Source organism: Sciurus vulgaris (assembly GCF_902686455.1).
Source record: "Sciurus vulgaris genome assembly, chromosome: 7".
NCBI lineage: Eukaryota > Metazoa > Chordata > Mammalia > Rodentia > Sciuridae > Sciurus > Sciurus vulgaris.
In genome coordinates, this window is record NC_136467.1 from 89849995 (window position 1) to 89864979 (window position 14985).

A 14985-nucleotide genomic window follows, 5' to 3' on the forward strand; every position below is an offset into this window, starting at 1 on the left:
ATGTTTATACTTGCACTTGATGACAAATTTATTTATATTTACACATTATTTTTTGTCAAACTCCCAGACTACTTAGTCTCCAAAACAAGTGCTAAGATTTATTTTTAAGTTGCGTGTGTGTGTGTGTGTGTGTGTGTGTATGGTAGAATTTTTCTCTGGTGACCATGTGGTGGGGTTTTTGCCAAGTGACGTTATAGGTTTAAAAGTTAATGGAAATGTTGATGTATCTGATTGGCTTGATTGCTGATTTCATCTCTTTGACGCAGAGTTTATGAAAGCATGTGCAGACAAATTTTTCCAATACAGTGCTTAAATGTGACCTATTATCTTTGATAAATGACACTGACACCCACTTTAAAAATTAAGTAAACAGATATCTTTTATTATGTGTCCAGGTACAGACTAATAGTCCAAGATATAAATACAAAAAAACTGATATTATTTATTATAATATTTATGCCTAAGTGTTTCAATCATACCTTTAGCACCAAATCATTAAATGTTCACTTTGCTAAATTTAGCAAATTAGACAATCTCAATCTCTTATCATCATAGTTTTGTGAATTAAGCAATGATACACACTTGCTTTGAAAATGTTGACTTCAGACAATAAATGGTCACTACCATTACAATTCAAAGATGGTTCAACAGAGAGCTTGAGAAAAGTAGTTCAGAAAATTATTACTTTACAACAAATAAGGAGTCAAAAGGAAAATTATAATGCAAAATGCTACATGAGAGTAATTAGAAACTGAGACAGTTATTGAAAATGTTCATTATATTTATAGAACACCATTAGCAATATAGAAAATGTGTAAATATCTGCTCTCTGTTTTTTGTCTATGGTGTACCACTGCATACACTCAGCCGTTTACTTAAATCTTTGAGAAAATCAAATGAACTATAATCAGTTATACTTTGTAATTAAATTTTAAAGCAATCTGAAGTAATCACTACTACCAATAAAAACAAATTTAAGTAAAGTGAGCTTACCTATGCTTACCAAATGATATTAAGTTTTTTAGGAATGTTTTGACATTTATTAGTCCATAGCTTTGTAACCTTCACTTCTAGTATCATGTAGTTCTTAGGATTGATGATTACTTAGACAATGAGGATTTCCCAAGAGCTACTGGTCTGAAGCAGTTTGAAACTGTTCCAGTGATTGACTTTTGCCAAAGCAAAGCCTCATTTCTAAAAATAGGGTTGTTTCAGCTAATGATATGGTTGCATTTAAATATTTATTTTGCAAAACTCCAGATCAAATCATAAGACAGTAATGCATACTAAATGACTCTAAGGATAGTTTTAAATGACTTCATTTTTACCTTCCAGACATGATTATTATACTATATTTATTCCTAAAGGAGTTGAAGCTGACATTTTCTAAATATAGTAAAGAGAGAAAAAGCTCTAAATTAATATTATAACTCAAAATCATGAGTGGGTCCCTTAACTCTCAGCAAAATTGCAGTCACTACACTATCCTAGTGCTTTTTCTTCAATTCTAACAACAGAAGTAAAATACAAATACTTTCTCATTTACTTACTCAAATCAGAAGGCCAGATAATTACATAATACTGCATACATTTCTGTAGTGTTTCTTGTTTCCTGACAGTATGTATTTAGTGCATATTTAGTGAAATAATTATTTATACAAGTTATCATGTTTCGATAAAAGTTTTTCATAACCACTGAAGAAACTTCAGTAAGAATGTGGAAGCTCTAAAGCTAAAGATTTTAATCATTTTCCATTTTATTTCTCAGCTGCCTACTGCGGTTAATATGACATTATTTCTGGATTATAGGTGTGTCAAGCTAAATATTAAGACAAATTTATCAAGTAAAACAATATCAAATTTGAATCAGAAGATATGATTCCATTAATTTACATGATTTATACAAATAGTAATGATTCAAGGTGTATTAGAACCTTAAAATGTTATGTTTACTATAAGTAAAATTAAACACAAGACTAGAGAGCTAAAATAAAAAACTTTGAGATGAATGATTGATTACTGTTCAGAATTTAAAATTTTTATATTGTTTTATCAATTTTAATTTTAATAGCAAAATTAAAATATAAAATATTTTCCAATTCTCTCCTAGATCTTGAAACCCCAATTTAGAAGCACTCTGAATGCTGGTAGTATTCTAAACAAAGTTATTAAAATGCCTATCACTATTCCTTATAGAAAGACTAAAAAATTAGAGACTTTGGGGTTTTCATTTGTAAAAAAACTTCATAAATGTAGAAAATACAGAGTTAAATAAACTCTCCCATTTTCTGCAATAATGTAATTTCATTTAGTTTGTTAATGAAAATTTAGCTTATATATGACATAGTCAAAAGACATAATGTTTACTATAGACTGTATTTTAACTCTAATCCCAAAGAGCAACTTATTTTATGGAACAATTTATCTCCCCTAATCCCTAAAATGTAATCAACACCACAATTTTATAAAAATATATTTAGGAGATTAAGGGTTAAAAATGTTCACTATAAGCCTTCAGTTAAATGAAATGGTTTATGTTGAATAAATCTGACTAAATTGTGCCCTAAAAAATCACATATTAATTTACCAAAAACATATATTGAACAAAATTCCTTTTCTTCAAGACAATTTTATTCACTATTCTTTCCAAATGCTGGTATTTTTTTCAGCTTTTTCAGGAGTTAAAGCCATGCTCATGAAAATATTTCTTATCTTCTAAAACTCAAAAAAAAAAAAAAAAAGAACTATGATTGCAGCAAGCAAAGTAAGAAAAGTAACCAAAATATACAAAGTACTATAATTTATTTAATTTTCTAATGGAAAGCATTAGATAACTTTAAAAAAAGACAGATTAAAATAATTATTTCTCTTTTCAAGTCACACAGTTCTCTAAGAATTCTTAATCTACAGAAAATTTGCAAATGATTTTAGCCTGTTAATATATTTAGCAAAGATCCATGATCAAAGATGGATTATCCTTGATGAATTCATCAACAAGCTGAAATCATCTGCAAATTTTGTTTGTGTCTATATGCATTTTTCTAGATGTCTTTCATAATATTTGTTGAAGAAGCTTATGACTAAAAAATTAGTTTTAAAAAGCTTAAGAGTCATTAATAAATGTACCCTAACTAATCATTGAAAAATTTCTATAATATCACCTCCAAAGAAACTGGGATTATTTAGTATTAGATATGGAAAATGAAAAATCCTCAAGATAATGTGGCCTGAGAAAAGAAAGTGAAAAGGAAGGCCATATGCTGATGGCTTTCATCTCTTAAGACAAGGGGTATCCAGATGCCAACTACAGACAGGGAAGAAGTGTTTTATCACCTCTGAAGTGACAGTCCCTAGAGGGCATTAACCCCCTTCAGAGAAAGATCCACAGACTCTCAACCCAGAGGGTTGAAATCCTAAACCCTCAAACTGACACATTCCCTGACCCCAAACTTCTGAGTGCCCAAGAAAACTGATGTGCTCATTAGACCACCCCTCAAAATAACCTATATAAACCCAGTCCCTTTCTTTGTTGAGTGACTCATTTTCCACCAGGAAAGTGGGTCCATCGGTGCCATTTCATCCCTGCATCCCCTGTTCCTATGTGAAACTTCATCCCTGAATAAACAGCTAAGCTGATTCATGAAGTTTATGTCCATCCTGGTCTTTTTGTGCTAACATTTAGAAATTTCTTTGACTTGCTAGACATTAGTAACTTTCTTAAAAATATTGTAAATATCATAGTCATATGTAATTTAGTACCATTAAAATTTATACATTAAACTTACATAAACTTAATTAAAACATTTTTCATGAATCTACTTATATAAAAATGAATTTGCTCTGATCTCAAAATTCCTAAAATCTTTCAAATTTCTATGTATTGAGAAGTAATATGAATTTGAAATTTCACATGTTTGTGTCTAGAGGGAAAATAATCTATATTAATACATTGTTAAACTAATATTTTCAAATATTCTTGGTAAAATACAATTTTAAAGAGAATAGAAATACTACAAACTTCTATACTATTAATTATATTAAAGTAAAAAGATTATGAGCATTTTAGTTTTTGAGAACTTTAATACATGGGTCAAAGGTGATTCATGATAATGTCTAGATAGGATAATTAAGTCCATTTGGTTACGTATGATAGGCTACCACATTTATGAATATAAAAACTAACATTCCTCCTTGAAAACATTGTGACAGTGAAGCCACACCCTTGCCCCAAGGCATCTCTCAAGAAGAGCAATGGAAATTGTCATGTGGAGTGAAATAAATGTATGAAACATCCACAGTGTCTCAGTTACTGACAGCAGTGAAATAAAACTCACTCTTCAAAGAACTGTATTTTAAGAAATAACTTCATTGATAGTGGAAAATCAAATAGAATGTACAAATTAATATAGAGATTAAAAAGTAATAAAAGATGCAAAAGATGTAATTCATTGAATTGCAATCAATATAAACTATACAAAAACTGAATATGAAGACAATTTAATTATAAGCTGGATCTTGAAATATTCTATCAAGATGGTTTGATATTTGTAAAATTTTAAATGTAATACTAGTCTCTGCTTAGGTTATTTTAGGCTCTAAAAGAATAACAATATTTAATATGGATCAATTCTTCATACATCTAGAAATAATGTTGCAAAAATATAAGAACCTAGGAAAGGGAACTGATTGTGCCTAAATTATACTCCTAGGCTCACCATCTTTCATCCATTTGTTAATGTTCCCTCAGTCAATTCTTGCGGTATCCTTCCATTCAGAGTTTTTATTTTTAAAGAGAAGAGATTTCTTAGAGTAATTTCTGATGTTGTAGTCTATCTTATTTTAATAGGCATTTTTAAAGTCTTTAAATTTTTCTCACATTCGCAAAAAATGGAAAACTACAATGACTGTCTTTTGCTCTATTATCTAATTTTCCAGCATTAATACACCAATTTACCAAAACTATAGGTATGGAGGAGGAAAATTCACCATTTATATTTTACGCCACTTTTCCTATTGTGTGTGTTTTTAATTTAAGAAGTAACATATTCTTTTAATATTCATTTTTATATTTTATCCCTATTTCTGGAGTCATACAAGCTAAGTTAGCAACTCAGATATTCTTCTTAAACTTTCACATGACAATAACCCCCACACATATATAAAGATCAGTATTAAAAATATTTTGACTATATTCAAATTCCCAAATTCTGGGTTATTTTCTTGGAATCAAATGCATTTCAATTTGCAAGTGTAGAATGTTTCAAGTTGTTATCCTTGTGTCCTTGCAAAATTCTCTAGGATATTAAGGATTATGCAGTAATAACATAAACAATAAAAGAAAAGATACGTCTATTTAGTATGACAGACACAAATTGCAACAATAACACGTTAAGCAAATATAGCACATTTTAGGAACATTTTAAAAAATAATCAGTTTTGTATAGACAACTGAAATGGAACACTGGCTCATGTTAAAGAGGATATTTGCATACACAATTACTCAAATCTTACTTCAGCTAGAACCACAAGACCATGCCTTGTTTTAGCACACTTATTTCAACTGAGCTACCTTAAACAAAGCTCATGATTATACCCTCAATTATCAATTTGTCTGTTAAAACTGCCAGACTCCAGAGTAACATCAAAAATTCTAGTCTTGGGTGAATTAAAAAAAAAAAAAAAAAAAAAAAAAAAAAGGGCAAAGCTCTTAATGAAAGAAACTGTCATTTACCTTGACCTGCTTTGCTATTCTGGGTTAAATAGTTCTTTAAAACACATTTAGGTTTTGAGAAAGAGCACCATTTTCCTTAAGAGGCAGTCCTAATATAATTTTAACAAAGAGTAGCCTGTGTAATTAGGCTTCCATGGGGGAATACCAAGGAAGTCACCTTTCTCCCAAGGGATCTCTACTATCTTTATCCAGCACTTTTTATCATTTCATTAACATTAATGGCAAAAGAATCTATCATGAAAGGCTTGATTTGGCATGATTTTGCTATATTCATATTCAACTTTGATTTTAAGCAATATCTTCCCATGTTTTACATTAATTAGGGGACACACATAATTTTAGAGAAAACACATCAGAGTCTATCCATCATTAGACACCTGCTTGGTATCTAGTTTCTTTTGCACTTTCTCTACAAAGCTCAGGAAGAAAGGGAAAGTGATATACTCCCTTGATGGGGCATATCTTGTAAGTTGAGGGTCATTTGTTATGAGCTAAATCCTGGAAGCTTTAAAAACTATCATGCTATTACAAATAAACACTTCAATCAGCAGAATGAAAAATTAAGATTGAAATCATAATTTCTAATTTGGGCTGATGTACACATAGGGCCTCAATGCTCAAAGAGAAGGCTAGAATGACTTCTGTATTTATGAGTTTGTGGCAAAAAACAGAAAGGAAAAGTCTTTTACTAATGAAGTTCTAAACAGTAGAGCTTTCTAAATAATTTTTCACAAATATTCATAATCATTGTTCAAGAAAAGCAATGCTTTGGAAGAGTAAAATACTTGAACCTTAAAAATGTTTTTCGTTTATTTCTTTTGTTTTATGCTGGAAATGGAATCTAGGGCCTTGTGTATGATATATAAGCACTCTACCACAGAACTATATCCTAAACCTTTGAAGTCTTATGACCTCCAATAAAAGGAAATGCTTCCCCTGGTCCAATATGCTACTACTTAATAATAATAAAATGTAAATAAAATCAAAACACTTTGGTACGACCTGAAGATGACTAAGACAATACTGATGCTGAAAACACAAATTAGTTTACTTATTTAAGCAAAATTCAAGTATATAACCTGTTCTTGTATGTTTCATCATCACAGTACACTATTAAAATAAATATTCAAATGTCACCTGTACAATAGCTAATATAACAAAATTATTAAAATCATGTTTTTCACTTTTTAATGTAAAACGTACCTAATTAAAGTCAATGATCATAGTCTGATAATTTATTTCCACAAGTTAGCATTCCAACTGTTGTGGCCAACATTCAAAGTACAAAAGTACATGTCATTTATTTGAACATCTATCATAGAAAGCTGGTACTTAAAAACAGACAATCTTTAAATAGCCCTTATGATCTGATTACAATGATTATTACATATTTTATCTGTGAAAAAATAAAAAAGCAACAAAATGCATTTACTATTTGTCCCTATTGAAATAATTTAAGTCTAATTGACTTTCAATATTCATGTGTATAATAAATTACACATTTTTTATAATAAAGGAAATTCACATTTGTAGGAAAGATAATCTGATGTTTTGTTAGGATTTGAAACTGCCTCCAAAAGTCAAAAGGTTAATGCACTTAAGAAATACTATCTAAAGGCATATAAATTAGAAATTTATTATGATAATAACATTTTTTCTCACCTTGAAGTCATTTAATTTCTGGTTCAGTTTTGATCTTCTTATATCATTATTTCGATGCCCCCAAACTACATTCATGGGCTCTTTAAAACTGTCCAAGAAATGTAGCAGAGAGGGAAAAATTGGCTTACTTTTAGAATGCATAATTTAAAATAGGCCTAAAAGCAGTTTGTGAAGCCTAAAGTGATATATGGTCTCTCAGTTTTCAACATAAAAGGAGTTAAAAGTAAATGAAGTTATATGAATGTTGACTGTTCCTCAGTTAACTCATCAAGTCCAAGGATGTGTTGTCTATTCAAATACACGGGATTTGTTCCTCAAGCTACATGGCAATTTAAGGGCAATTCAGGTATAGATTGTGTGGAGTGGTAAAAAACTGGGTTATTAGGGGAAGGTAAGGATTAATCAGGTTTCTCCAAAATCCTGGTGCTGTGAGAGGAGGATGCTACGGCAACATGGCATAGGGGACAGAACATGGGCTGTGGCATCAAAATCCTCTGCCTCATAGCTGCTTTATTACCATAGGCAATCCACTGGACGCCTTTGACTCTATTTCTGTAAAACATGTGTTCCTAAATTACCCTGTGGTGCATGCACAGTAGGTACTCAAAAAATGCTATCTGAATGTTGGAGAGCCTCTAACCCAAAGTGATTAATGACAAGGTCTTTGGAGGGAGGTTTATATCTAGTTCCCAGTCTACTACCTACCAACTGAATGACTGATAAGGAGCCAAGATTTTAATCTTTAGAAGCCTTAGATTTCTCAGTTAGAAAATGATGATATTAATTGTTATGTCTCAGGTTCCTGGGAAAATATAATAGAAAAATATATAGTACTCCTCTGAGACATCAAATTCTACATATTGATACATTATACTATATTCATAATGTTAACAGCATTTTATACTTCTCTTTATGTGACCTTACAAACATATTCTAGAAATTTAATAAACTGGTTCTTTGCAGTCAGGTTATTCAGTTTGCCTGCTACTATCCTGCATCTCAGGAAGCCGTTCCATCACTGGCAAACTAGAACCACTGGTTGTCTGACAAATTCATCTACACATCATCAAAAACAAACCCTAACTACTGAGATCCTTGGTCTGTACAATCAGCTAAGAATGGTGTGCTCCAGTCTCATTTATCCAGGGAGGAAGGACTCACAATAACCTTAATTCTCCAAATGATAGAGGCCAGAAAAAAGGGATGCAGACCAGGACAAGTGGGATTTCTACACTGTGAACCTTCTCATTCTTGGATATATGAGCCTAAAATATGACTATGCAGAATTTTTTTTGAATTTTCTCCTTACCTTTCTGGCCTTTACAACTCACTTTTTGTGAACTGTGCCACCTTAAATCTCAGAGGAAAGCTGCGGCCTTCTCTGCTGCTCTCTATCTTGCTAGATGCTTTTGGGGTGTGCCCCTTTATGTTGCTTCCAGTTATGTGGTCTATTCTGTGAGGCATTGCCACATCCTATCTCCAAGGAAGACTTGGCAGGGTGACAGCACCTCTCACACAGGACATACTTACCTTATTTATAATTGTTATAAAAATAACAATTTACCATGCTCTATAGCAAGGTCATAAATACATATATTTCATGCAAATTTCATATCACTTAAGGACTTTTGTTTTGACCAGCTAATTATATAGCTTTGGGCTAATAATAAGAAATACTGCAAAAACTCTGAATAAATAATTATAGCATTTTTCTGTTGTTTGGATAAATGAATTAGTTTGTGACCTATTAACAATATAAATTCTAAGGTTTTTATCACATTAAAATGTGTCTTTGAAACCTAACTTCTGAATCTAAGAAGAAGTACATTGCCCATTTTTGTATTAATAAATATGAAGTTGTTTCTGACACTTCAATTAAAAACTTCAGATGTAAATCTATGCTGCCTAGGTAAGAAAACATCTTGATTGCATTCAATAATATTTTTATTAATATCTATTTATGGTCTAGTATGTTAGACTTTATGCCAGAATACATGTATTATGTGTCTGAATATAGATATAATTATATTTTAATAAATTCAGACTAAAATAAGTAATTGAATATTATCTGCAATTTTCTCTTTACATTTGTGAGACACATAACACAGTCCCAGATTCACTGAGTTAGAGATAATATATTTGGGATTTGTGCTTATTAAAACTATATATATCCATGTGAAATGAAAGGAGGTCAAAATAAAAGATCACCTTTGTAGTCTACTACTAATCACTAGCGTGAATGGGAAAATTTCTTAATCATGCTGAACTTTTTTTCTCATTCATAAAACAGAGATGATGCTATTATCAGCACCAGCTTTGAGGATTACTATAGGCAGCAAATTAAATCAGTCCCCTTTCAAATACTGAGTAAATGTAATTTATTAAACTATACAGCATTATGTAATTTTAAGTATTACTAGTAACATTATTACATTAAACTAAAAACTCATATTCAAAAATTGAATTATCACACCAACCATAATTCTGAGCAGAACATGGTATGGGCAATGCATTAAGTGTGGGTGAGGCTGTAACCTATTTGAAACTCAAGTGCAAATCCCAAACATAACGTGTGATTTAAAAGGTAATAAAGAGGTCAGTAATGTATTAATATGGCAAGCTGAATAAGTTTTCTTTTCTACATCTCTCAGAAAGAAGGAATCAATGAGTAGTATAATGATATTGAGGCCAAGAGTAATAATACCTAGGTAGCAGCTTTCCCGAGGCATGACTGCAGTGGGGGTTAGAACACTCACTAAGGCTCCTGCTACCTGGAAGGTAAAATCCAGGGATTTGCTGCTCCTTTGCAACAGATACTATCTGAAGAGAAGGTAAGAATTAAATCCTTTATCTATGAGAAGAGGGGAATGCAAACAAACAAACATAAGCAAATAAAAAATTTGTCATGTGGTTATATAGTATCAATATATAAATATTATATATTATTCTTTTCTAAAGAGAACTGTTTTCTAGTTGTCAGTGTAGATAAATTTTAAAGCAAAACTGTTCTTAATGTTTTTCTCTTTGATGTGAACTGCACATAATATGAAAGAATTAATACCAAGTACCCTACGAAATCATTTCTGGGAAATAACTACCTGTTGAATAATTTTTCTCATTATTTCCATAAATACAGTTATATAACTCTAGTATATTATCAAAGAAAAGTACAATATTAAATGTTTAAAAAGTTACATTAATATTTACCTTTGGTGGAAGAGTTATATTTTTCTTGCTCTTCAATGAATTAAATGCACATAATGATGGAAACAAAAGAAAGAAATCAGCAAATTTATAGTTAGACATGAAAATGTGAATTAACACAATGGCATGAATAATAAAAATGCATAACACATAATGTGACATGATCAATTGCAATGATAAACCATGAGGAAACCTCAAATATGGTACTAAAATTAATCAAAGGAAGAATGAATACAGCAATTTAAAGATTTAAAATGAAACAAAAATATTGGGATAATATATGCTTTTTTGAAAACTATGTATCAATCATTTGAAAAGTATATGCCACAGTATTTTTGTTGCCTTTTAAGTATAGCACATTAGCACCAATATTACTAAAACACTTGAACTTAAATCCATTGTGCTTTTATTGTAAATGTATTTAGAAGAATACTTAGTATTCATAAGAATTATATCACAAATGATATAAATTCGTATGATTTGAAATGTCATATAAAATAAATTCTTAGTTTTACTAAAAGTGTGCTTTTTATCTGTACTATGGAAACTATTTTGTAACGTTTTCTAGGTGAAAAAATATATTCTAATTTAAGTAATCCTTTCTTCTTTCTCAAATTAATTATATGAAATTGTCCCAAAGTGAAAAGTACTTGGATTTTAGAAACTAAATGTCTTAAATATTTCATAATATCTAAGCTATCTCCCTGTCAGTATACCATTTAGTGTCCTAATTATTTATAAAAGGAAATATCATAAGAGTTTTAGGTAGCAGATGTAATAATGGAACATAAAACAATTGGCACACCACTGTTAATTTATGAATGATCTTTAAATATTTCTTTAAAGACATCCATTTGAGCACACATACACAAAAAAATCACTTGGTTGAGTTCAGATAGCCATACATTTTTTTTTTTTTTTTTTCCTCCTGGAGACAGGGTCTCTCTATGTTGCCCAGGCTGGCTTCATATTGTTGGGCTCAAGCGATCCTCCTGCCTCAGTCTCCTGAGCAGTTGGGAGTACTGGTGTGCACCACCAACACCAGCTAGAAAACTATACATTTTTATATAATGGATTATGTTGGCATTAACCTCCCTTTACAAAAGAATACATTGTATTCTTACTACTTTAGAATATAATGTTGAAATACAACTGAGGAAATTTTATTGAAGTATTCCCACTATATTTTCACATACTAGTAGAGTTATCTGTATTACAGACTAGATTTTCTTTACCTTTATCTCAAAATATGTTCTGTAATCATCTCTGCTTTTTCCCTAAATCTACTGTAACAAGTATATTTCATGTAGTAAGCAGGCTAACATTCCCCATTTTTAAAATAAATTTTAAAATGCTTTTATTCAAAAATGAAGCAATCTTTTCAAATGCTAGTTAGCCTCTAAAATAAGAGATGTTGCTTTTAAGGTACAAGAAGGGCATAGTAAATCTCACTTGTAAGAAAAAACATACCCAATCAATCAAATTATGTCGGCATACATCCTAAAAACAATAATGTATATAACAGTATACAGAAATCACTTGAATAAGGTTATTTTTGAAGTGCATCAAAAAGTTGTATAACTATCTAGGAATATAAACCATTTGAAATATTGGGCCTTAACAATCATCTTTTCATCAACTCCAGTAAAAGAAACAAAAAGACATAAAATCAGGAAACCACCCTTTGTTAAAAATAAAAATTAAAGAGAAGACAAGAAGTCAGTCAAATGCAGTAGAAGATTAATTGATTACAAATAAACTGCAGTTGATGTTAATCTTCATATAAAATAGAACTAAAGTGAACAAATAATAGCAAAAGAAAAAAAATGAGAATAATCCTACAGCCTCAAGAACAACATTGCAATCGATCTTAAATAGAATGTGCTAAAATCTTACCTAGCTCATTAATCAAATTAAAAATTTACTTTTGGAAACATATTTTAGGACAAATATAGCTATCATGTGAGCTGTTCAAATAGATCCATAATGTGATGGCAGACAGTATAGTATCATTTACCAAAAGTCTCCAATACATATTAACATCATAAAGTACATCATAAATATTTTGTTTATAGAGAAAGAACACATATATAATACATACTTCTTATCACATCTTTAAAAAACTATATCTTTATGACTTTTAAGATTTTATATTTTAAGAACTATAAATGACCAAAAGTGTTCACTAGTGTATGTGATATTAAATAGCAAAAAATTTCCATAATTGTCATTCCCTTCAGTCATTCCCTTCTTCCCACCTCAACTCAATCCTTAAATATTGATGATTTCTCTGAAAGACAATTGTGAACATAAATATCATAAATAGTAACATTGATCTTAACATGAGCTTTTAAAAATTAAAAAAAATCCAACATACAATCCAACCAATTTTGCAGAAGCAATTCTTATTTCTATAGAAGTAACACAATTTATAATCTTGCCACTGAGAATTATATGTAGTACCCTTACATGCTTTTGAACCCATAGAGTGTTTTACTTTGAACTGGAGGAAATGCAAAGAATTTTAGGAGCACATGACTTTTTGAGTATCAATATAACCAGTAACACTGAGTCTGTAACCAAACACCAATATCTGTAGTTCTTTCAGTTGTGCAACAGGAGTTCAGGAAGAATAATTTATATAAACAACAGTTTTTATTTGTTAAAAAGTTAAATAATTTCATCTGGGTTTTCGCTAATTAGAGTATTAATAACATTAATTATGAATAATTTTCTCAAAATGTTCCCAGAAAAAAAGAGAAGGCTTGTTAAACATGTGAATTGATGATTTCAATAATGTAATTGCCATTTTAGAAAAGAAAGTCAGAGTTCCACAAAGTATCATATTTTCCAGATTAATTGATACCTTTAGAGCAACCCTAAACTAAAGCATCATATATCAACATGAAGTATGATTTTAAAAAATACAAACTCAGAGCTTATTGTACCAGTATTACTCTATTAGTAAGCCAATACCTCTTAAAGTCAACACTAATATTTCTATAATCAAGTATTTTGTATGGCAAACTATGTCACATCAGTCTCTGAAACAATGCATTTATCTTCACAGATCTTTAACATTTCTGTGACACATTCAGTAAAGCACTTCGAGAAAGTGAGAAAAATGTATCCAGCACAATCAATATGGAGTGAAATGCAAGTTTTACATCAGCAACAATCAACACTGTTGAAAAAAAATATTCAAAATGTTAACCTTTCAGTTGCTTCATAGGGAGAAGGTTCTCAATGCATGTTCAAATATCATTTCACTGCATTTATATTACCACTTAATAAAAATGCTTTCAGTAATTTCAAATCCTTAAATTTTAAATGATAAGAAATAAATCATGTTACTTACTGAGAAATGGGTCATACAATAAATGCTGACTCTTTTAACCCACTACTTAAATCAACTGGTTCATGTAGTTTAAAATTTAGTTTCCACTATCAAATCACACACACACTTACATACACACACACATGCACTCTCTCCTCTCTTAGGAAAACAATGTATATATGCTCAAAGTAAAAAAAATCTCTAAAATAATCACTCTAAGACAGCTTTCATCTTTAAACATAAAAAAAAAATACAAGATACTGTTAATCAAGGTAAAATAAAAAACACTAGTAAGGCATTCACAATGACTGTCTAATTTTTAAATATGTTTTAAAAATAAGTAAAGGCAAGTCTTCTTTTAACATGTAAAATACCATATCACATTGGAGTTCTCCAAAATTTTATTTTCTACCTTTTTACCTTTGAAAAACCATGTTTTCAGGCCTCCACTCATTCTGTTAAAGGACCAACTAAAATCACTGGTTTACTTGGTCAACAAAAACTAAGTATATGACAGGAAACACTGGGGTGTTGAAAATAAAATCCTAAGAAATTTAACTTCTTAGGATTCAGCAAACTACGTATTAGCAAAATCTTATTCATTTAATAAAAGGTTTATAAAAAAAGGAGGTTTCTCAAATCCAAGATTTTTGGACAAGGATCTCTCTTTATTGGATACCTTGTTCTATACTGCCGCTTCTCACTGGCACCTGAGGGAGCTGTCTTCCCCTGCGGCTGCTGAAGGATGTGTCTGCGGGAGGAGACTGGGTTGGACTTCCTTGTCGATGCATTCTGCAGGCAAAAACAGAGGGAGTGATGAAATTCCAATACAGCCTGACAAAAATCTTTCCCTTCTTCCTGTTACTATTAAAACAGACACAAAGTCTCTAACTGGGTCATTGAAAGCAAAATCAAGTTCTTTTTTATGCTATGTGTAAAAGGAATAATACAAAAGGAGCTGAAAGGAACAGATCAATGTCTGCTACACACAGCTTTGCATAATGAATTCCTGAATGAGCTGAATCCACTCACTTCTTTTTTATTAAATTTC

General features: G+C 30.5%; 1 protein-coding gene across 49 annotated transcripts in view; it reads right to left on the reverse strand.

The window, feature by feature from the left end:
• RIMS1 (regulating synaptic membrane exocytosis 1) overlaps window positions 1–14985 on the reverse strand; it is a 469154-nt gene that overhangs the window by 103253 nt on the left and 350916 nt on the right. For 24 of the 49 annotated variants that reach the window (XM_079146447.1, XM_079146472.1, XM_079146445.1 and 21 more), the window contains one exon: window positions 14614–14726. In XM_079146447.1, the coding sequence (XP_079002573.1) occupies window positions 14614–14726 (113 nt within the window). Of the gene's footprint in view, window positions 1–7393; window positions 7482–10097; window positions 10142–10600; window positions 10631–14613; window positions 14727–14985 lie in introns of those variants that run through there. The other 25 variants (XM_079146461.1, XM_079146485.1, XM_079146449.1 and 22 more) reach the window with 3 other exon arrangements.